This window comes from Astatotilapia calliptera, chromosome 2 (genome assembly GCF_964374335.1).
Source record: "Astatotilapia calliptera chromosome 2, fAstCal68.1, whole genome shotgun sequence".
Lineage (NCBI taxonomy): Eukaryota > Metazoa > Chordata > Actinopteri > Cichliformes > Cichlidae > Astatotilapia > Astatotilapia calliptera.
The window spans coordinates 22,382,870-22,406,384 of record NC_137423.1 but is presented as its reverse complement, the minus strand read 5'-3'; the positions used below and the strand labels follow the sequence as shown (position 1 = coordinate 22,406,384).

Genomic DNA, 23,515 nt, shown 5'->3' with positions numbered 1-23,515 from the left:
AGTGGCTTGCCCTCGTCTCTCAGGACTTATGTCAAAAATGTTTCAGTCCTCAGGTAATTTGCTACAGTCTGGGATCCTTTCACTATTTACATCAAAGACCTTTGCAAAAAGAGGGAAAGAGAAAGAAATGAAAGGTAGGAAAAAATGATATTTAGTTGTGAGTAGTGACAGATCTACATTCTTGAGTATTGACATGCGATCTTAGTGAGGAGTCCTCCTCTCTGCGCGGATGCTTACGGAGTCTAGAGCAGTCCTTCAATCTGACTGATAAAAGCAGTGGGTCCGTGGACTGTCTTCCAAAGCAAAGCTTAGTCAAACAAATCGACTCAACTCCAAAAGAATGCACAGTCACTCCTACACAAATAGACAGCACACCAGACACCAGAGGTTCAGAAAATCACAAACAGTTACTCCAGAGAGCAGTTCCTCATCTGTTTTTCTCACATTCGACAGATTCCAAAATATGAAGGGCAAAATGTGCATAATGTGCTGTCTGGATTTTTCCTCTGCATACTTTTCAGGAAATTTCATCATGTTGCCAAAATATAGGGAGGAGCACTGGATCAGTCTGAAATGGCCTTGGAAAGGTGCACAAGTATTCTGCATTTAAATGTAAGCTGATTCTCCCTCCTGTGTAAGATCATTTTCCGCTGTTGGACCTACAAACGGGTTAAGACCTGTGAAATGAGGGAGAGGAATCAGAAGTGTTCCGATTTTGAAAGTGTATTTGTGTTTTTTGATTTAGTTTCAATGACAAATACCAAGGAAAAAATATCAGGACTGATGATTTTTATTTAAAAAATTGAAATGATCTTTTTGGGGCAACGTGATATGGTGCATAGCACTGTCACCTCACAGCGAAGAGGTCCGGGGTTCGACTATAAGCTTGGGCCATTCTCCCCGTATCCTTGAGGAATCTCTTCAGTTTCCTCCAAAGTCCAAATACATGTATGGGGTTAGGTTAATTGGCCGTAGGTGTGAATCTGTTTCTCTGTGTTAGCCCTTCAACAAACTGGCAGCTGGGATAGTTGGGAGTTTTAATCTATTGAGCATTTTACACAAGTTATAACAGACAGTTCAACACGTGGTTTTTAGCTTAGTTTTCGTCTGGCCTGACCAATGGGCTCCGGTCATGGTGAGGCGTCCGTCATCCATCGACAGTCCATAATAAGACACGTTACTTCTCCCAGAGTACTGGTTAGATTTTAGTGAAACAAGATTAATTTGTCCTGCCGGTAACTGTGAGCCCCACTGACACCTTAGGGGATTTGAATGTTTCCATACGTCACACATTACAATAACCTGTGACTTGAGCGACCAGATCACTGACTTTGAGGTGACCTCTAAATTCTAATACAGTCTGCTGTCTTCATGCGTAAAACAGTAAATGATTTTCATCATCTCACAGTTTGAAATGTGTACTTGTCCTGATTTTTTGCACTGCAAAAGAAATTTAGCCGTTCTCTAATCCTTTCACATTCCCAAGAATCTGCCACTGCTATGAGTGAAGCAAATGATGGAAATCACAGTCACAAACATACCCTCCCACAAAAGATAAGTGTTTTAAACTGCATTCTTTGTAATGACGAGTAGGGGGCGACTTCAAAAATTATGGTGCCATTTAGAGTAAAATGGACAGTAAAGCATTCCCTACCTTGTGACTGACAAGTCATTAAACTATGAGTGTGCACAACCTTGCTAACTAATTTCTTTTATATCCTATTGCTGGTTACTTTCAGGATCAGTGTGGATTTTCCAATACCACAAATGTTGTAAGTGTTGTGATGCCATAAGCCAACTTGATCTCTCAGATGGCCCCAATCAGAAAATAATCAATAGAATACCTCTTTTTGCATTTCTTGTTCTCTTCGATGTGGGCGCCCCCGTGTGGTCACAGACTAACTGGTAAATAGCCTGCATTTGTATAGTATTTTACTCAGTCCCTAAGGACCCCAAAGCGCTTTACACTACATTCAGTCATCCACCCATTCACACACACATTCACACACAGGCGATGGCAAGCTACATTGTAGCCACAGCTGCCCTGGGGCACACTGGCAGAGGCGCCCCAGGGCATCCACATATGACCATACATGACCTTTTTGAAAGGGTGGTTCCAACATCAGAGATACTACAGTAGTATGATAGCTTCAACATACTGAATAGAATTAGATTTGTCAGTTCTACACTTTAAATTGCGTCTCATGTAGTTTGATTTGATCATTTTGTGTGTTGAACCCTAACCAAAAACAACAATAACCTAAACTTTATGGTTATTCTTTAACAAAAACTAAGTTGATGACCTGCATCTAAAACCCGCGATGCATGTTGGGTACTGATTATCAATCAACGAAACATGAAATGTCCAAATGTGCTCTACCAAAGCTGATAAATATATAAGAGCTGCTTATAAATCTCTGATGTTTGTCACCCTCGGTCCTGAAAAGAACGCCTGTAGATGTTTTCTGGATGTCTCTCCTTCTGGCAGACAGTCATAACGAGCACCTGCGTTGTGGACCTGCTGGGCTAAGTACAGTGTGCATACTGTGTAGTGTACATACTGCACTTTCAACACATACAAGTGTGCACATGTGTGATGGAAGTGTTTGACACCAGTCCCGTCTCAGCATTTGGACTTTTGAAACGCACCAACACAAAGGAATTTGCAGATTCTCTGCAGGCCGAGACAAACCTGTGACATCTTCACAGCACAACATCTCGAGCTTTCTACAAACCAGGAATGCAACCTGGCAGAAAAAAACAGTGATTAAAGAGGGTAACAGGATCAGCTGTAATCAGCTTGTCCTGAGAAAATGCCAGGGATTTTTCATCCTTTGTCAGGTCAATCCAAGAGGTGATTTCTTTTCCTATTAATTATCTGCCATGCCGCAAAAAAAGAAAAAAGAAAAAAATATCATATCTCCAGCATGAGCAACTGTCTCTGCTTTCTTTCCAGAATTATCAAAATAGGCAGTGTGGGGAAGCGAGCTATACAGTGATGTGCGTGCCCTCTCATTTCTTTGACAAAGAACAATGGCTACCTCATAACTCCAGAGTTTCTTCAGAAGTGGGGGGGGGAATAACGATTATCCAAAGACATGTTCTCTCATGTGACAAATTCTGTTTTCACAGGCCAAATCCTTTGGTGCCTCTCTGCTGAAAATATTCCGAGCTTGTAATAGAGATTTAATCAGAAGATAAGGAGTGGCCTGAGCACTGAGAGACGGAAAGAGAGAAGAGTGATGATCGTGCATCTCGAGCTTATCGCTGATGGAATAGCTCAATGACATCCTCTATTTAGCCCGAATGACAGCCGCCTTTTATAGCACCCGCTGGAAGACAGGTCACGAAGGAAGCCAGATCACCTTCTCTGCCACACAGGTGTATGCTGTGTCAATGCTGCCCTCTTTTGATCGTGTAAGGAATATCATCAAACCGGCTCAGCTTTTTTACACTTTCATTCTTGTATCCTGGAAACTACATGTGTCCACTTATACCCTACAGCTTAATTTATGGGCAACACAAGAGGGCTGTGTTAAAAACATATTACAGAATATCATCAAAGAGGAACTTTGACATGGTTTGACACCTTTGAGTTAATTTATTGCACATTTTTAAAATTGTATGTATCCTAACTTCAAACATTGCATCAGACAAATTTTAAAAAGTGATCGATCATCATGTCAATGTTCAAGTTACTTCATTTAACGGCTCTTATCCATTGCCCTTCCAAAGCTGGTGAAAAAATGTAATTAAAAGATTCATTTCATAAACACAAACACATTCTGTTCAAGCTTGGTCCTAAAGGGCATGCTTTAGTATTGTTTCTAAGGCACACAGGGCAGGGCAGTAAAGATCAATTACTAAGTTGCTGTGTGAATTCAAAACTGTAGTCAAAACCCAATGAATTCTTCAATTTATCTCACACAGTCTTAAGTACAGTCTTATGGTGCGATGTGGAAGCTGTGTATATGTACCCTAGACCCATGGTTTTCAAACTTTGGCTCTGATGCCCTTGGTGGGGCATTACTGGGGGAAGCATGAACATTCTTTGGCATCTAAGACAAGGTTTGAGAACCAGCGGGATAAACTATGCCTCTAATGCTCTTTAATGCCACATAAGTAACATGACATTAACATACTGTGTGTAGGCTCATTTTTAGCCAGCGGAGCTGCTTCTGATACTGTCCTAAAACAGCAGGGAACCAAATGGAAATTTGAAGCCTAATATTTGCAAAACACACATTAATTATAATGGATTGGATTGATATAGCACTTTTCAAGGCACTCAAAGCGCTTTACAGTACCACTATTCATTCACACACTGGTGGAGGCAGCTACAGTTGTAGCCACAGCTGCCCTGGGGCAGACTGACAGAGGCAAGGCTGCCATATCGCGCCATCGGCCCCTCTGGCCAACACCAGTAGGGTAAAGTGTCTTGCCCAAGGACACAACGACCAGGACAGAGAGCCCGGGGATCGAACCAACCTTCCGGTTACAGATGCGATTCCCAACCCCCTGATGCAATCCAGAGCTACACTGTTGCACTGTGGTTGATGAACTGCCCCGTGTTTCTTGGGCAAACACGCCTCCAGATGTTGCCACAGCCTCCATCAGTTGTTGCTTTACTGCTGTGACTTGTGAAAATGTACATGAAAATAATGTTTTCAAGCTCTTTTAGTGAGATTATAAACAAGATTTGATTTGATATGTCACCACTCACTGTGAAGTATTTTAAGGCTGCCTGAGAAATTGCCCTGCACCTCTCAACAACTCTGAACAATAAAATTAAATGCTAATTGTAAAGCTGTTGTTGAGATCATTGGCTGTTAAGTTTCAAAGAGCTGAGACACTCAAACCATGAATGGCCCACTTTACCTAATGGCCCACTTTACTACAGTTTACCTTATTAGCATTTTAAAGAAAAATACATTTAGCATCTGTTGCAAGGTTGTTGGGTTCTGGTTTTGTTTTTTCCCTTACAGATTAAGAGCTGAAAATACAAATAAAATAAAATCAGTTTCTGGTCTCAGCCTGGCCACAAATATTCTTTAAAAAAATGTATGGCTCTGCCATTGTTCAGGATTGTTTAGGAGCTATTGATTTAGATTAATGACATGTCACATGGGCACGGGAGGAAGCAAATACACACTTTACGAATTTGAACTTAATTTATTTACAAGAATAGTAATACATTATAGGCAACTTTAAAAATCTGTACACTGTACATTCAAGGCTTTGAGAATTTTCCACCCTCAATTGCAATTTATCCCCACTAGGTGGCTCTGCTCCTGTCAGCATGTCAGTCTCTGATCCACATCAAAACCAAGGCCTCCAAATGGGTGGGGAAGAGTTTGGTGCCAACACTTCCCTGTGTAGAAGGTTTGAGGGGGGTCTCATTGTGGTGAGAGGGGAGAGGCTGGAGTGAGGAACTGTGGGTGAGAAGCTAAAGAAGGAGGTGTTGGAAGATGGAGGTGAAAGGCTGGGGGGGATGGAGAGGAGAGAGGCAAATGACGCAAAAGAAGAGGTGGCATACATGGAGAAAGAAGGGGAGAGCCAGGGAGAAGGAGGAGGGCTCAGGTAGTCATGGCATGGCGTGGAACAAGCGAGAGGCTGAAATGGGGAATAAGACGGGAAAAGCAAAACGGGAGGATCTTTGGAGTTGGATGAGCAAATGGTATCCACAGATGCTGCGCGCTGGTTGAAGTCTGGTTTCAGCTGCAGACCCTCTGCGTGATGTTTAAGCCCCTCAATCAGGCTTGTTCTCTGTGCCGGTGTTATCCTGTGCATGTAGCTGGTCAGCTGGGCCACACACTGCTGAAAACCTGCGCTCTCTCTGCCAAAGAGAGGAGGAGCATTGGACTCCGAGTGGCCACTGTCTGCCAAAGGAGCATGAGTATCAAATGAGTCTGCAGGATGCAAAAAGACAGAGATGTGAGGGATAAACAAGTGGAACATGAATATGCTGGTTTTAGTTTGATTTTGCTTAACTAACCATTGCTCGGGCCCTTTTTATCAGTCCACTTTTGGAGATAGTCAACAGCCAAGTCCAGAATCTGTGCTTTCTCTATTTTTGGATTCTGCAGCCGCTGTTGATGATGGACAGGTCAAATCAAAGAACAAAGGAGAGGAGAAACCGTTTTTTCCCACTGCATTTATGGCTTACTTGCCAACTCATACACAGTTAAGGTTGTTCAGACATTACTCACTGGATCAGATGTGGCATTCATCAGCAGATGCCTCAGTTCAGCTAGACTTTGATTTATTCGATCTCTTCTCTTCTTTTCCACAACTGGCTTCAGAGTCTTTGAGAGGTCACGACAAAGCTTTGCTTTAGTGATGTGATGAAAGTTCAACACAACGAATGCTGACTTCACTGCTTTGCTAAAGCTAAGAAGCTACTTTGTCCTCGTCTACCCAATTTAGAATAAGAACATTAGCTTACAGTGATAAAAAGTTTTCCTAATCCCAAAAAGAATCATGCAATATAACACAGAATAATGATACAGTTTCCTACCCTTTTCCTGCTCTTCCCATCATTCTGGGTTTGGTTTTGGAGTTTCCTGGTCATGTTGCAGTGCTCTATCTAAATGTCCTCCAGCGGTTTAAAGCCCCCTGCCTCCTACAGGGGGACTTATAAGTGCACCTCCTGCGACCTCTGATTGGCTGGCACGTGTGCGTGATGACACTGACCAGAGACTGGAGTGACTGTGGGAAAACCGAAACTTGAAACCGTTACCAACATGGTGACAATTAAAGACAACATGTTAAATCTGTGGCTAAACGTGTGGCCTATAGATAGATAGATAGATAGATAGATAGATAGATAGATAGATAGATAGATAGATAGATAGATAGATAGATAGATAGATAGATAGATAGATAGATAGTTTTTTTTAATAAGGAAAGAGGTTTGGTTGCAACACCAAGAAGGTGCACTTGGTGAAGTGAGATCATGGGAAACATCCCATTTTCGTGGGAACAGGGACAAAGTGAGAAAACGAGCAGCTACAAGGACTTTTGTGACGTGTGAGACATCAGCACGTTGCATGAAGTGAGTTTTGTCCTTCCTTTTCTTTAAAGACCAAGTTGAGATGAAGGAGCAGGGCGCAAGTTGAAGATAGCCTCGTGTGTTGTCTGCGTTTGCAGCTTTACGCACACAAGATAATCGTTAAAAACTAGATTTAAGCAACTTCGTGAGCGCACAGTTGTAGATATGGGCCAAATGGGAGAAGGGCAAGTTGGTGTGCTGACGTGATGACGTGTGAAGATGATGATTATGACACCCAAGCGTTAAGTGTGTGCCAGTTTCTCCTTCGGGACAGTTGGTTGGGTGTTTGGACTTCACACAAACTCTTTCAAAATCAAACCACTTGTCGACCTCGCTCCACGTTCCCAAACATGTCAGGTCCGACACCCCAGCCTCCTTTGTCACTGGCACACACGAGGAGTCACCATATTAGAACTGAATGCTCCATTTCTCTGCTAGAAGGGCAGCATTTCAGACCAGTCAGTTTCCATCCTAGGTTTCACGGGCTCATTATTTATGGGGCGGGTTCACGTGGCTTAAATCCTGCACACATTAATGCTCGAGCGCACTCGGAGACCCAAACTGTGCGTTTACTTGTATTTGCATTCACAACTTGAACACCTAATTCCTTTCTATATCTATATTTTATATCCTCATGCTGCAAATGGTGTATCTTAAAGAGCGAGTTTCTTTCCCGACTGCCATAGAAACCAGGGCTGATCCCCGGGCCTCCACTAATCGCCCTTTCTTTGATTTGAAACGGAAGTATCATTGCTTTTGAAAAGCTACTTAATCTCCTCTGGATCCCCGTGATCCGATCATCCCAGTGTTATCTCCACACTCTTTAGCCCATTATGAGGATCAGGGTGACCATAAATGCAGTGCACAGAGAGCTACACCAAGCTAAAAGCGCAGTTAACGCCAACTTCACTCACTCTGCGTCATGTGAGAACACGCAGGTCGCACTGAAACAGTCGTTCAGCTCGATGATTTCACTATTTGTATTTCGATAGTTAATAAGTACGCCCGGGAAAGATTTTTTTTAAAGAAGGAAAAAAAGTGGGTCTCACCAGCATGACATGTTGGAAACAATTACAGTAGATCAGGGTCAGAAATACATCTGTTAATGTATAAAATGTTTAAGGCCAAACACATGAAACAAACAAGTTTAAAGAACAGCAAAAACATAACAGTGTGTGGAAGCAAGATGCCGTGAGGGCATCCATGTTTGTTATTCAGTAGAAAACTAGAAAAAGTAGATTTTTTTCTTGGTGATGTTGATAATGATCATTACACCTGAGTGTAAAAATCAACTTCTAAAAAGTCTTGAGCCATTCCTCGTGGCTTTATGCTTCGCCTCCAGTGACTTTCTGTAGTGTTCAGGCTTTATGGAGGCGTTTGTGTTTTTCTGGACATCGAATGCTTTTTCATATATTTTCAGTTGTTGTATCTGACCACTGTCTAAGCAATATCTTGGGGATTTTTTTGTTTTTGTTTGCTTGTTAAGCCACTTAACATCATTCAAGCATAAAAAGGCACCTACCTTAATGGAGCAAATAATCTATTTTATTTATTTTGTTTTAATATTTCTGTATTTATTTATTGTTACCAGCGGCCTCTATCTATGGGGCAAAAATGCCAAATTTAAGACACAATTTGACATGCAGAAAAATGACTATTTTTTGCACGAATAAGGGGATTCCCAAAGAGATTTTATTCGAAACATGGCGTGTGCACTTTGTCCTTAAAAAAAAACAACAACTGAGGACAATCCACAGGTGGAGGACAAAAGAAGAACATGCAGGCCTAAAAACATATCACCAGCTAATGAAAATATCAGTAATGAAAAGCACGTCCTTAAGAAACAAGGGAACAAAATCCTGACACAAGACCTGAGAGATGCCACTATTCCTTCAGCCATTCTTACAGTTTTTTTTTTATTGGTTTGGTACTATTTTCATAACTAAAGTGTGCATTTTTAAATCTCTCAGTACAAAACTCACATTTGTTCACATTTGTAACACCACTAGTCATTCTTTAAAATCTGATGTCATGATTTCATTGTATTTGCACATATTTTCATTCCACTTAATCATTGTTTCAGAACACATGATCATTGTGATATATTTTGAGAACATTTGCTTTAATCACCCAAACAAAACAGTAAGATCTTTTTTCAACTTAGTACTTTTACCAATCATTTCATTCAGGAGCAAATAATATAAGGTAAGCGCTTCAAATTGTCCCTGGTGATGAATGAGTGTAACTGAACTGTAAAACTTTACACAGCAAATATTACACTTATGTTCAGACATAAAAAAAAAATATATATATGTGTGTATATATATATATATATATATATATATATATATATATATATATATATATATATATATATATATATATATATATATATATATATATATATATATATATATATATATATATATGTATATATATATATATGTATATATATATATATATATATATATATATGTATATATATATATATGTATATATATATATATATATATATATGTATATATATATATATATATATATATATATATATATATATATATATATATATATATATATATATATATATATATATATATATATATATGATATATATATATATATATATATATATATATGTATGTATATATATATATATATATATATATATATATATAGTGTATATATATATTTTTTTTTTTTATTTTCATCACTTTTACACAATTAATCAAGCCGGTCATTAACATTGGGCCATGAGTTTTCATCAACATCACAGTGGATGTCTTCATTGTTCAGGCACCGTGGGAAAAATCTCCTGGCATGACGAATCCAGGCTTGACATTGCTCAGCAGTTATATCACCACAAGCTTCACACATGGCTTGAAGAAGGGAGACATGCTCATGGGGATGGCGATCATACACCTTCCACCTCCATGTAGAGATGAATTTCTCAATTGGGTTGAGGAAAGGGGAATATGGTGTGTTTGAAACCATTCCTGAACCAGCTGTGCATGGTGGAAGCTGACATTGTCCCACACAACAACATAGACGATGTCTTCTCCCTGACAGGCCTGCTCCAGTTCATTTAAAAAAAAACTATCAGGTGTTCAGTGTTGTATGACCCTAGAACTGGTCTACAGCCTACCACACCATCTTCAGATATAGCTGCACACATTGAGATGTTCCCCCCACATTGTCCAGGGACGTGGATGGTAGCCCAATAAGGTTACGTCCTCTGTGTCTAGTTTTTGCCAGATTGAAACCGGCCTCATCAACAAAAATATACTTGTGATGATTCACAGCAGCATCCAGCTCCATCACCCTCTGTTACAGTAATTGCATGCCAGTTTAGTGTTGTATCTGAATATATTCTGAACGCAGTTGTTTCACCTGAACATTGTTCCTCTCAAAAGGAACTTACAAATGACCAGACAACAATCAGTCAAGTTGAAAATCCATGGACATAATGAATGATTCATTGATTAAACATTAAGATCGGTTGAATTAAATGACAAAAAAATGTATTAAACTGAATAATAAGGGATGCAAATCAAAAATTTTATAGTGATAACATTATGAAAGGCAGTAACTGTGAACGAAACATTTATTTAGATGAAACACTTATTTTGTGTAGTGAAAAGGATATTATGTCATTATGTGTATTGTACTAACACAATTGAAAATATGCTGAAATGTTTGAAAAAGGTGCACTTTTGATGATCTGTTGTGATATAAGTACTAAGAGTTTTGAAAATGTACCAATTGCTTGTGGAAACTGCGCCAAACCAATAAAAAAAACTGTAAAGGAAGGAATTAAGGGGTGGAAGGCTGAGGTCTACCACACTACACACGAAAAATCAGTGCCGAAAAATCAAAGTCTGAATCTGGGGTGCTGAATCCAACTTTACATTTTTGTTTAAATCGTCATCAGCATGTGGAGAGGAGGCCAAGAGAGACGACTGAGTGTATTTATGCAAAACAATAATCCTATAAATCGAGTGCCTGTTCAACGTATTCATTGGATCACCATTTTACTTTCCAAAAGAACAATTAGACAACTGTTAATGGCATCGCGTTTGCTTTTTTGTTTGTTTTGAACGAGTCTCTTTGAGTGTTAGGTTTTTAAGGTATTCTGTGTCGGGGTGCACAAGCAAAAAGGCAACATGAGGCTGATGAATTGATGAAGAAACGCACAAAAATAATTCAAAATAGAAATATGAATGAGGCAGTGTTTGCGCAAATACCGCAGATCTTTATTTTCAAGCATCAAGCAGACACAAGCATTAACCGAAAAGAAAAAGGAGTAGACAGAGTTCATGTTTTTGGGGAGCCGATCTAAAAGAAACTGTCCGAGTTAAATGCGTAAAAAAGGCAGGCCTCGTGTTTAGCTGTTTCACTCGTTCAAAAAGTTCCATTAAATCAATAAACATTTTTAATAAGAGTGCCTAAGCAAAATCATTTAAAATTCAATGGAAGCAACGGCTGTATCGAACCACGTGACTCAGATTCTTTCGGGTGTCAAGAGGGGGCGTGACCGTGTGCACGGGGATCAACAAATTGCAACAAGGGCGCAAACTTGTGTCATTCGTTCGGTTTGGATCTGCAGCAACGAGGAGAGGCACGAGGCAAGCATGAAGGCTATATCTTCACCTGGAGCTCGAGGACAGAGGGCCGCCAGAAGGGTGAGTTACATCTCCGCAGGAGCAACACTTTGTGCAAAAAGCGCGATCTTCCTGTTTGCAGTCTAAAGTGTTTTACTTTTTCGCCCACAAAGATTTCTAAACCTCAGATGGAGAAGCGCAGGCGGGAGCGCATCAACCACAGTCTGGAGACTCTGCGAGTTCTGATGCTGGAGAGCACCCACAATGAGGTACGTCTCTGCGTCGTAGTTTTAATTTCGATTGTTCATAATGTTTTTGTTGTTGTTGTTGTTATTTATTTTATATGCTGTTTGTGAGTGATTTGATTTTAATGCAGAAACTAAAGAATCCGAAAGTGGAGAAGGCAGAGATTCTAGAGAGTGTGGTCGATTTCCTGAAGGCAGAGGAGGATGTACAGAAGGATCACCAGGCTTCAAAGAGGGCCCTGTCCGTGGAGCAGAGACCGGCCTGTGCCTGCCAGTCCAGCTACCATGACGGCATGAGGACCTGCCTGCTCAGGGTCAACCAGTTCATAGCCAGCAAGAGCCAGGAGGCAGGGGAGCCCAGCGGAGCGGCTGTTCGGGCTTCCTTTACGCTTCCAGAGATCCCCATGCACCCCACCACTCCCGGCCACATTCACCATCCTCCTGCTGCTCTGCCTCCTCATCCTCTGCCCTTCCATCACCCCCAGCTCTCTCACCACTACCTGACGCAGACGGCTGGCTTCCACGCTGACACCAGCAATCTGTCCCCCGCAGGTGTGGGGCACATCCCTGATCCCCTGTGGAGGCCCTGGCCTCAGTGATTCCAGCATCAAGACCGAGGCTTATGTGTCCTTGTAACTACTGTACCTGCTGTAACTGCGAGCAAAATGTATAAATGTGTATTTTTTAGGCTACTGCGCAGCCTGTATTTAGCTCACTCAAGTCACTTTCTATTACCTCGCACATGTACGAGTGTAATCAGTGATTTCTCTTTTTAAAACGTTGAGCCTCACCTATATGTGCTCATAAGTTTTTGGGGGGGGTTTGGGTTTTTTTTTCCCACATTTACGCATCAGTACGTAAAACATTTATTTGTGCTGACAGGACGGGCGAAAAATTGCTTTCCCTGCTTTACTGTTGCTGAGGGTTTTGTTTTTGTTTTTCCCTCTCTTTTTTTTGGCTCGAACGTGTGTATATATTTGAGCCACTGTGTGTGAGAAATAATTCATGAATGTGTTTGCTGAGTCTTCAATAAAGACACAGTTTGCTCAAACCTCCCAGAGTGGCCTGTTGTATCGTGTGAAGCTTTTAAAGCTGCTGCACTTGTAGATGAAACGGGCACAGGATAGTTAACCACAACGATCGACAGTTATGACATCCTTTGTGATGCTGATAGGCAGGCGAATCATCAGAGCAGTTTTTTTTCAGGGGTAGAGGAGCAAACAATGGCGCCCATTCACACACTGTCCAGAGTCTAGACTCCTTCAGGGTGCGGCACCATCCAATCCACAAAATCCTCCCACGTCAAAGAAAAGGCTATAGGAAACTAAAAAGCAAAACCAGGTGTGAAATGGTATATATATATATATATATATATATATATATATATATATATATATATATATATATATATATACACACACACACCTGTGGGAGGGGGGGGTCAACATTAGGGTCTTTTCTTATTCTTTGATATGCCGACAGCTTTTTTCGTTAATTTCTCTGGCATGAAGTAATGTTGCTACTATATGAAGTAATGTTGCTACTATATGAAGTAATGTTGCTACTATTTAAATGTCCAACATATTATAAATGAGGGATCGATAAAGGTGAATGTCTGGTTTAAATCTAGTGCGTTTCCTTTTCAACAAATTTTATTGTGTTTTGTTCAAACAGAAGCCAGAAAAAAATAACAAAAATTAGATTTACATTTTTGCATTGAATCATTTCTAACTAAAAGCCTTACTAAGAAATTATCTAAATATGTTGATTTATTTGTTAAAGTGAGACCTTTTACCGGGTTTAAATTGACTCGGAGCCTCACTGAAATTGCTGTATTGTTTTATGGTGCATTACTTACCCTACATACAGATTACAGACTTTACAAACCAAAGTTATATAGCTGGATGCTCCGGCGGATCCTCTTTTCATAGTTACAAATCTTTAGTTAACTGAATGCAACATTTTTCTGAATGCTTGTGTAATGTAAAATAATGTAAGACTTATAGATTATTCCTCTCACAGATACGATGCAAAAAAAATGCTTCTGAGGGGAAATAAATGCAAAGTTAATTATACAAGTTTTAGTGTAAACTGTAGAGATCCACAATTTTAGAATGAGCTTCAAAGCAGTTGCTACTAAAACCCTGTATGATAAAGACCTTTTAAAACTATTGGATTGGTGTTATTTATATGTGAGGATCCTTGGGTTATTTTAGGATATTTGCATTGATTTAGGGTAGGATGATAATATATGCTGAAAATTATATATGTATTTGGTCCATGTTATCTAAAGTTTGAGTCCCCATTTATAAGCTTTATATAATATTATGTTGGACCTTGTATTTGAGTTGATTTGTGATTTAAGAATAAACTGAAACTATTCCAAACTTCTTAAATCTTATTCTGATAATTAAACACACATAGAATAAGTAAACTAATTAAAGTAAATACATTATATAAATACAAATATATTAAACTATATTAACGTCCAGATGGTAAAATGGTCTGGTTGAGTAATGTAGGTTTGCCAGTTTTGTTGAGGTATATGTGATGTGGTCTGTTTCCACCAAAGACCTATACTTAGAACATATACTAACAAGGTTCTGTAAAAGGAGCATGTTGGATATATTCAGCCAGTGTCTTGATGCATCTCCATCATTTAGATCTTGGGGATATTCAGCCAGCAAGTGTTTTGCTGTTGTTTGTGTCATCAAAGCCACTGAAAGGACAGCATCACGGAAACTGTCTCTGGTGGTGAGGGGAGGGGGGCTGATATTTATTTAGCCTTGAGAAACTTTGAAATCCACGTTCTGGGTTTTGGTGACAGATTTGATGAAACTGTCTGAATAGGCTACCGCCAGGTGTGATCAGTGCGATAACAGCCTCGATTGTGTGCTTATCTGCATTTGAAAAAAAGATCCACTCAAAACTGGGAACTGCCCCCGATCAGCATTTCAATGCACGCTGGATGTGATAGGTCACAGCCCAACGCTTACCCGTCCTGGATAAAGTAGCGGTGATTGTCCTGCAATCATCCCCTTTTATTTGAAAATGTAACTGCTCTCGTTTTCCCTTCACATCGCTGAAATGCCTTAAGTTTTTAAAAAAATGACAGAGGACACAAATAAAAGAAGACATTTTAAAGAATGTATGTTTTTCTGTGTTTGTGCGTCAAAACTCACAAACTCATCCACAGCTTCATGTTTATAGCGACTTGAAATATCGTGTGTCTCTTTAAGTCTCCTTATCAAAAATCCTACAGGAATTCCTTCAAAGTGCGTTTGAAAACATCTATCAAAGGAGGTGTTAGTCCCGCTGCGCTGATCTCTGGACAGGATGCTCCTTTGTGCGCCTCTAAGCTTTAACCGCACGAAGAAAAGCCCACACAAGACTAAGTAAATCAATTAAAGTTGAAATCAGATTAGGTTTCATTAGAGGGGCATCTGTCTAAATGAAGATCAAACAGGTCAACAGGAAACTTGTTTTTTTAAAGGCGCTGTGAAGTGGATAAGAATACAACCTATAAATCAGATAGATTTGCTCAGAATGATGCCAGAGAGGACATGAAATTGAATTTTGTCCCAAAACAAATATCCCAAACTGCATCGGAAAGTGTTTGACTAAACCTGCAGATCAGCAGTTGCTCCCGCCCGTGATGGTTTTCCCACATTAGGGAGAACACAATAAACACGCCGTTTGCCCTCCACAACAAAGCATTTGACGCTCGCAGGAGACACAAGTCAGAGCCACAAAATACAGCACATGATTTAATAGCAGGTAAACAGACAGTTTTTATTGTCTGAAATCAATAAAAAACAAAGCAAAGTATCTCTCTCGTGTAGACCGACTAAATACCCGAACGTTCAGCTGGTTTCGGTCTGTCAGTGGCTCGGCTCTGGCTGTGTTTAAAGCATATTGCACCTCCAGGTGTTAATGGGTCTGCTGGAGCACGCGCGCTGGAGATAACCGACTCGTGCACGAGGACACCTTCGTGTCGTAGTGCCAATTACCGCACGTCCTCGTGAGGTTAGCGTTAGCCAAATTAAGGATACTCACAGCAGATGTGAAACATTTTAACGCAAACCGGTGATGCAGGAGTTTGAGCCCGTAAATGCGCTCGGCTTCGGCTTTTACACATGTAGCCTACGCTGCAAAGCAGGGTTACAATTACACAGGTTAGCGGCGAAATTCAGCAAAGAAACCGATTTACGTGCGACTTTTATAACACAATTGGTATTTCTTCTGTATGAACAGTTTTTAAAAGCTCAAAATCCGCTGGCTGACAACAGTTTAGTCGCATATCTATATTAATTTAGAGTATATGTTTTTCCTTTAAACCCTCAGACAGGCTTCACTTCTTGACTATTAGTGAACCCCTCCGCTGGTGGTAAATGGAGAGGAACGCACATTCATTGAGTTGAACAAAGCAGCACCGCTGTGCTTTTTTCTCTGCTGTAAGCTGTGGAAGAGGTCAGTGACTGGACAACATCTGCTCTGGTGGCAACCAGCATGCCCCAGTAATTAAGGCAAATGTTCACAGAAACAAACACAGAGTGCTGCACAGGCCTGGTGTGTAATTTGTCAGGATGCAGCACATGTCCTAAAGGTAAAATGCCCCCTAAAATGAAAACTAACGCAAAGGTGATGGTTCATGACAAAAAAAAATGTTTATTCGTATCAAGAGAAAAGTCACAGTAATAACACTGCAAAGAAATGCCAAGAAACAAGCAGAGTGTCGCAGGTTTACATGATATTAACTACTTTGTGTAAGCATGCGTGCAGCTACATCACTCCATCAGACTTTGCCCACAGCGAGGCCCTGTGCTTTCTGAAACTCCTGTTGTAAACTTGACAACACTTCTCGATGCTGTTCGGATTTCTTTTCCATGTCTTTCAGTAGCGTCTCATACCTCTGACTGCAAAAGGACAAAAAAAGGAAACCACTGAGTTTTAAACACACACACAAATGAGGAATATTTAAATCCCATTCTTGTACACTGAACATCTGTAATTATTCAGGATTATAATACTTTAACATTTAATATCTCAAACCATTCAAACACAAAAAGAACGCTACCTTAAATTAAGTATTACAAGCCCACACACCCACATTTTTGCATTTTGCATTTTGTTGCCTTGTACTTGTGACATGTGCAATGACAAAGTTGAATTCTATTCTATTTTTATCTATAATTGTACAAAAAAATGTAACCCGTTTAAAAAGCACAAAGTGGCAATAAAACTGAATCAAGAAGTTAGTTTAGTACTTTTGCCTAAAGGACTCTGGTCTTTTTAAATCTTCTTCTGCTATTATGTAATCTCAGTGAGGAGAAAAGACTGACACAGATCAAGCTCATGACTGCCCTCTACCTATGAAGGAGCACAGTGACACAGCTAAAGTCTGTTCTCATATCTACAATGGAGTCATCTGTAAGCTGCCTGCACAGTTCATTTTTAATGGGCAGGCATTGTTTCTGATTTTATGAGGTTCCAGTTGTCCCAAAACTACGTTCACATGTGAACTGTAGTGTTTACCACAGTATTAGACATGTGGCTATAAAAACACTTTGGAACAATACATATTGGAGCAATAATCAGCTGCCTCTCCAGTGAGTCCAGTGAAAAGACTCTGGTTTCACTGTCTTAAGGTGCAGACTGGAAAAGGACTTCAGTCCACAACAGGGGAAATGGAATCAATTTGACCATAACATGAGACTTTCTTTAGAGGCAGCTGGGTGATATTGAGGACAGCTACAAAACTGGCTTGGTGTGCACACCAGTGGGGAAACATGAGGCGGGAAGACCTGGGGCAACACAACAAGAGCAAGGGCACAACAAGATGGATCTATTCTCCTGGACAGATTGCAAACAATGGGGAAAAAAAACAAAAAAAAACATGAAGTAATAAAATACTTTTTCAAACACTGTCCCATGTATGTCGACAAGGACAAGAAGAGCAAAAAGAGGAAAGAATTAATGTTGGAAGTTGAACTGAAACAGACAAATGTTTTCCCAGAGCTGGTTTAATTAGCTCTGTAAGTATAGCCTGGAGTTGAAGTTAAAATGCTTCATAAGAGTCTTCTGTTGCAGATTCAGGCCACAGTGGGACCAGAATATTGGCACAAAAGGAACCTCTGAGTCCACTGTATTTAGTCTACAGCGAAGCAATAGTAATCCTAAACAGATTTGCTGACTCCCACCACATCCTGAACTCATCCTGAACAAAACTAATTTCCCATGTGTGGGACTGATAAAGGTTATCTTATCTTATCGGAAAAGAAAAGAACTTGGACTCTTATCAGTTATTCCTTGAGCTTAATATGACTAAACAACATGACAGCTGATTTCAGGAAGTCATGCACGTGTCCAAGACTGACTGCGAAGCAGCCTTTACAATAACACCAATAACACCTTGAATTACTGCTGCAGTTGGTGATGGCGCTGCTTGTCTTTTTACTTGTGTGCAATCACCAGTGAATCTGAGCTCTTGGACTTGACGGTAGTTTTTTTGTTTAAATTGAACTCTCTGAATGTCACAAATTCTGCAATACTGATGAGTCTCAGTTATAGACCAGAGGAGGCCAATTAATTTTCCCAAGAACCCGGGACTGTTGTGGAGGATTGCACCAATAAGTTGAACTCAGATGTGCTAAATATGAATTCAATATTAATTTTAACTTCTTTATAAGCTTGTTGGGGCAGCCATCCAAAACCGCCCCAGCTTCTCATGTTCTCAAAAATCATTGCCCACCCCCAATATAGACGGTGTGTGCGCCCGCTCCACCTCTCCCCCATCATCACAACACCTACACTTAGTCAACTCACAGCGGGTGTTTTGAATCATAATTGATCCCCAGTGACCAAAACCTCATGTATTCCCATAGCACTGTGAAGGTGTCTTCACACATTGGTGTGGGTGAAATGGCTTACATTTCTCCGTTGATGTACTCCAGCCTTTTGGCTACTGTGGCTTTGGCCTCATCTAGGTCCTGCTTCACTAATACAGGACCAATGAGCTTATAAACGGTGTTTGAGCAGTCCAGCAGATCAAGCTCCTGGAAAGACAAAATGAGATCTCGTGTTTACTACAGAACACAACACATACCGCAACATAGAAACAAATGGTATGCCAATGGTGCTATCAGTGAATATAATAGCAAATAAGCGATCATAGTTACCTCTTTAACAATGTTGTTCTCTGTCAGCTGCGTCTCGAGCTTCTGTCTGGCTGACATGCTCTTGCTAACCTCTGAACAATACACAGTTAGCTAATCAGGGGAGGAACTGGTTACATTTTAATTACAGCGAAAGTATTGTTGCGACTATAATTCAAATGAATACGGCAGTTATAACGACACACTTTAATGTATATCTACCTTTCCTAATATGGTCAGTTAGCTCAATGCATCATGTCACACTAGGAGAAACCACGCAGGGCTAGCTAGCACCCACCTTTCTGCATCTGCGCGTATTTCTCCACTTCCACCTTCAGCTTCTTTTGAATGGCTTCTGCCATATTTGTGTTTGTTTTAAATAGTACTGTCGAGTGAGTAAATGTTTCAAAGAGATATAATAAGTTATAGATGATATGGCATATGAAAGCTCTATGCGAGCTAACCGGAAAGGGCAGAGGCTAGAGCGGATATTAGCTCATCCCTTCAAAGTAAGAGCACAAATGGGTAAGGGCCGTGTATTCGCGACCAATAAAGTAGTCAAATTAAACCATTCAGTCTGTGTATATTCATGTATATTTATATATAACTTATTAATATGTGTTTCCCTTAATAACTAATTTCCCACTTATTAATAGGGTGTTTTTTTACACCGCCATGTGTGCGGCTGTTTACGACACCGTTTTACGACACCGTACGCGCAGTTCCTCTTCGCTTCGGTTCAAGATGGCTTCGTCGTTTTGGAAAGGTGTTGTCGGCATCGGACTTTTCTCCTTAGCTCATGCAGCTTTCTCAGCGGCACAACGTGAGTTTCATTGCACAGAGCCAAAGACACGTCTCTGTAGCTATATTTAACGCACACTGTCTCCGGTATCACCGGGTAGCTCGACAAAACAGCAGCTCGGGCCTTTTGGCTAGCTAACATCATGCTAGGTGGGCTCTGCTCCGCTTTGAATGGGGCGCAGTGGTTGCGATTGAAATCTTTTCCTTGCAGTGCAGAGTCAGTGCTAGTGGTAGACAGCTATCTAGAGTAATGGCATTTCTTTTGGAGCCCTTTTTAGAGTTGGCTAATTAGCACTGTTTGTGTGAGGTGTTCATTTTATTAACTGCATTAGCTCAAACATGTTTCTCCCATCAGATCGATCATACATGCGACTTACAGAGAAGGAGCACGAGACGCTACCAATTGATGTGAGTAACTTTTATCCTTACTTTCAGCCTTCTTCCTGATTTCAAATACTTTTCTTTTTTTTCTTTTTGTTTTACCAAGCGTTTTCCTTCTTTATGTTTCCAGATTGTACTGCAGACTTTGTTGTCATTTATCATGACCTGTTACGGTATTGTCCACATCGCTGGAGAGTTCAAAGATATGGATGCTTCCTCAGAGCTGAAAAACAAGTAAGCTGACTTCACCTTGGCACACCTCCACTCCCTCGGCAGTGCAGTTGTTTTTTGTCCTCTGTCACAGGGGAAGCTCATGGCTCACCACCTCAGCGACATTTATAGTAATATTACTGTGAAGCTGTTCACCTCGAATCCCACAGATGCAGCTTTACATCACACAGCTAGTGTGTTGAAAGCCTCCTAAGACTGAAAACGTATTCAAAGCAAAGCCAAAGAATGGGGCCTATACGTGAAAGTAAATGAAAGGTTGCTGGGTTGACAGAAGAACTTTGGGTCACAGTGTGACATTATTATAACTACAGCTGCAGGTGACAAGATGGTGTTTTGGCTGGAGCTTCAGTCTGTTGTTCAGTGTTATGAACATTGACTACTTCAGCTGTTAGTGAAGGGAGGAGTTGTGTGCCTGTCTAGTATCATACTGTTGCAAATGACTAAAATTATTAATTCAATAATTTTTAGCAGTGATTAATATGAGTCTTTGTGCTTAAACTGTAAGAACTGTGTAACATTACAAACAAAACACACATTTCTGTAGTACATAGAAAAGTTCATGTGTTTCACTGTCATTTATTTGTTTATATATTCATTACTTTGGCATTGTGTGTATGGCTGTAGGTAGGTAGGTGAGGTGTTTATCAATAGAAAAAGCTGTCAAATTCATGAAAATACTGTTAAACCCAGGCTCTATACCCTTGTTTACATTTTTCAAAGGCATGGAGTGGGCCCGGTCTGAATCCTTGTCAGGCTGAATCTGGTACCTAGGCCTCATGTTTCCCATCCCTGCTTGATCACCTTTAATCCATCAGTGAGGTTTTATCAGATCAGATAAAAGAATGAATAAAGTGATTAGGACGCAACTGCAGCAGCAACATTGTATAAACTAAGCAGTCTTTGGCTACGTTCACACTGCAGGTCTTAATGCTCAATTCCGATTTTTTTGATCAAATCCGATTTTTTTTGTCTGCTCGTTCACACTACAATTAAATGCGACAGCAAACGTGCTCTAGTGTGAACGCTCAAAGCGGCCCGCATGCGCAAAAGAAGATGTCACACACAACGCGCTCTGTTTAGACCCAGACCAACAGCATTGTTTGACTGATGGCCCTTAATGTGAAGACTTCGGACTTCACGTTTCCCAATTTTTGCTTTAAGTTATTTTGTTATTTACATAATAATGTAAATAACCTAATAATGATCCTTATTGCTGTTTAAGAGAGGAGCGGTGCTTCAAAGGATAGCTGCAGATTTCTGTCAGAATCTGCAGATTATACAGTACAAATAAAATGTTTACGTTGTCTTCCCAACAGTTTCACTGACATCTACACTGGATGGCCAGGAAGCGTTCGCGATGTCTTCTCGGGCGCTTCTCTGGCGCTGATAATTGGCTTCAGTCTTGTGTCGGTGACGTAAAAGGCGAATTTAATGCGACTTGACCATTCAAACAGCAGTCGCTTTCTGAAACATCGGATATGTATCGGATTCAGTACCACATACGAAAGTGACCCAGATCGGATTTGAAAATATTGGATTTGCGCCGTTCACACATGATCGGATATGGGTCGCATAGGGTCAAAAAAATCGGATTTGATGCGCTTTCGCCTGCAGTGTGAACGTAGCCATACATAAGAATTAAAGAGATGTTTTAAAGAAGTAAGGCGGTAAGAAAGCCAAACATAAGTAACTTGTTCATGTTGTGATCTGCTAACTGGTTAGTTTGAGTGCTGAACCCAAAATATAGGCAAAGTTTTTACAGCGGGAGTGTAACCACTTCTAGATTTAATAAGTGAACCCTGTAGATGCAAATCGGCAAGCAAAGCATCCCACATGAGAAATCACAGCTTGAATGTTACACAGTTGATGCAATTCTCCCCTGAAACTTTCAATTTTACCTGAAAAATGTCTCATCTGATGACTGGACACTGGGTTGTCCACACTGCAACACTAATGATTCCAGTGGGTGTTAACATTGGTTTGTTTCTTTATTCTAACTCTGTATTGGGATGTAAACACACTTTTCTGTCCCTTCTCTCCTACAGGAGTGGATTATATAATTTAACAAATGTAATCAATCTCCATAACTTCCTGCCTCTTGGTGCCAGTGTTTAAGACGTTTTTCTATTTTCTTTCTTTCCCCAGGACTTTTGACACTCTGAGGAACCACCCATCCTTCTACCTTTTCAATCACAGGGGTCGGGTGCTATTCCGCACACCAGAGGAGGAGCCCTCTTCTGTACGCAACCAACAAGCTCTGCCCAACCCCATACGGTTACGCAAGCTGGAGCATTTGCACTGAGACTGGCCTTTTCCTGTCTGTAACACGGTCATTGTCAGATAAGATTTGTTTTTGTTAGGCAGAAGGAGGGAGAACGTGTCAGAATTCATCTTTCTCCTATTTAACTTTTCTTTATTTTTTTGTAAATAAACTAATAATGCTGTCTGAACATGCATCTCTGTCCATAACGTGGTTGCCACCATATTCAACACTGACTGTGCCAACCCCTCAGTTTTTGTTTTTATTATTTCCAAGCAGACTTGTTTGTATATACAGTATGTAAACGCTTTGGAGTCTTAAAATACTGAGACATGTACCCCTTTGATCCCTTCTGAACTGAACTGGGATATTACTCTCCTTTGTATATCTTTTGTATGAAGGGAATAACAAAGCCTGCTTTGGTTGCTGTTTCGTTTCAAACACACGTCAGCAACTGAAAACTTTGTCAACTAAAATGAGATTAATCAGTGGACTCTAATATTTGCTTTATTATTTCCAGGAAGCATAAATGATCTGTACACAAAATGGTTTTTAAGTCACAGGAAATGAGGTGAACACTGGGATGGGCGATATTAGAGCGCTATTATAATGAGACTGTGAACACTATAAGGCAGACTAGCCAGTACTGGTACATTAGAGTGGATTTTTATTTCCCTTCATTTTACATTTCGTCAATATTCAACAGATTGTTTTTAATTTAATAAAAGGCATACTGATTTTACGAAGTGTCCAGATCTCCTTTTTTGTTGTACTTTGGCTGGAATATTGCTTTT

The 23,515-nt window shown here is 40.3% G+C and overlaps 4 protein-coding genes across 4 annotated transcripts; 2 read left to right on the top strand and 2 right to left on the bottom strand.

The window, feature by feature from the left end:
* Nucleotides 1–5,152: 5,152 nt before the first annotated feature.
* her11 (hairy-related 11) lies at nucleotides 5,153–6,692 on the bottom strand. The gene is made up of 4 exons (XM_026179839.2): nucleotides 6,518–6,692; nucleotides 6,210–6,305; nucleotides 5,996–6,089; nucleotides 5,153–5,909 (listed from the first exon to the last, which is right to left on the bottom strand). The coding sequence occupies exons 1-4, from the start codon at nucleotides 6,569–6,571 to the stop codon at nucleotides 5,320–5,322; spliced, it is 834 nt and encodes a 277-aa protein (XP_026035624.2). The 5' UTR covers nucleotides 6,572–6,692; the 3' UTR covers nucleotides 5,153–5,319.
* Nucleotides 6,693–11,572: 4,880 nt separating this feature from the next.
* her5 (hairy-related 5) lies at nucleotides 11,573–12,945 on the top strand. The gene is made up of 3 exons (XM_026179825.2): nucleotides 11,573–11,730; nucleotides 11,823–11,918; nucleotides 12,026–12,945. The coding sequence occupies exons 1-3, from the start codon at nucleotides 11,680–11,682 to the stop codon at nucleotides 12,491–12,493; spliced, it is 615 nt and encodes a 204-aa protein (XP_026035610.2). The 5' UTR covers nucleotides 11,573–11,679; the 3' UTR covers nucleotides 12,494–12,945.
* Nucleotides 12,946–16,542: 3,597 nt separating this feature from the next.
* pfdn6 (prefoldin subunit 6) lies at nucleotides 16,543–19,997 on the bottom strand. Its single transcript, XM_026187679.2, has 4 exons — nucleotides 19,347–19,997; nucleotides 19,073–19,143; nucleotides 18,825–18,949; nucleotides 16,543–16,810 (listed from the first exon to the last, which is right to left on the bottom strand). Exons 1-4 carry the CDS (start codon nucleotides 19,408–19,410, stop codon nucleotides 16,690–16,692), a joined length of 381 nt encoding a protein of 126 aa, XP_026043464.1. The 5' UTR covers nucleotides 19,411–19,997; the 3' UTR covers nucleotides 16,543–16,689.
* On the top strand, nucleotides 19,540–23,463 carry mmgt1 (membrane magnesium transporter 1). The gene is made up of 5 exons (XM_026187667.2): nucleotides 19,540–19,573; nucleotides 19,705–19,871; nucleotides 20,205–20,257; nucleotides 20,361–20,464; nucleotides 22,607–23,463. Exons 2-5 carry the CDS (start codon nucleotides 19,724–19,726, stop codon nucleotides 22,761–22,763), a joined length of 462 nt encoding a protein of 153 aa, XP_026043452.1. The 5' UTR covers nucleotides 19,540–19,573; nucleotides 19,705–19,723; the 3' UTR covers nucleotides 22,764–23,463.
* The last annotated feature ends 52 nt before the right edge of the window (nucleotides 23,464–23,515 follow it).

Excerpts from the sequence above, each read along its gene's own strand:
- mmgt1 (XM_026187667.2), top strand. The coding sequence starts at position 19,724 with ATGTGTGCGGCTGTTTACGACACCGTTTTACGACACCGTACGCGCAGT. Across the intron at positions 19,872-20,204 it reads AGCTTTCTCAGCGGCACAAC|ATCGATCATACATGCGACTT; the intron begins GTGAGTTTCATT and ends TTCTCCCATCAG. Across the intron at positions 20,258-20,360 it reads ACGAGACGCTACCAATTGAT|ATTGTACTGCAGACTTTGTT; the intron begins GTGAGTAACTTT and ends TTATGTTTCCAG.
- her11 (XM_026179839.2), bottom strand. The coding sequence starts at position 6,571 with ATGACCAGGAAACTCCAAAACCAAACCCAGAATGATGGGAAGAGCAGG. Across the intron at positions 6,090-6,209 it reads TGAATGCCACATCTGATCCA|CGGCTGCAGAATCCAAAAAT; the intron begins GTGAGTAATGTC and ends CATCATCAACAG. Across the intron at positions 5,910-5,995 it reads TAAAAAGGGCCCGAGCAATG|ACTCATTTGATACTCATGCT; the intron begins GTTAGTTAAGCA and ends TGCATCCTGCAG.
- pfdn6 (XM_026187679.2), bottom strand. The coding sequence starts at position 19,410 with ATGGCAGAAGCCATTCAAAAGAAGCTGAAGGTGGAAGTGGAGAAATAC. Across the intron at positions 18,950-19,072 it reads AGAACAACATTGTTAAAGAG|GAGCTTGATCTGCTGGACTG; the intron begins GTAACTATGATC and ends TTGTCTTTCCAG. Across the intron at positions 16,811-18,824 it reads GAGTACATCAACGGAGAAAT|TCAGAGGTATGAGACGCTAC; the intron begins GTAAGCCATTTC and ends GTCCTTTTGCAG.
- her5 (XM_026179825.2), top strand. The coding sequence starts at position 11,680 with ATGAAGGCTATATCTTCACCTGGAGCTCGAGGACAGAGGGCCGCCAGA. Across the intron at positions 11,731-11,822 it reads GACAGAGGGCCGCCAGAAGG|ATTTCTAAACCTCAGATGGA; the intron begins GTGAGTTACATC and ends TCGCCCACAAAG. Across the intron at positions 11,919-12,025 it reads TGGAGAGCACCCACAATGAG|AAACTAAAGAATCCGAAAGT; the intron begins GTACGTCTCTGC and ends ATTTTAATGCAG.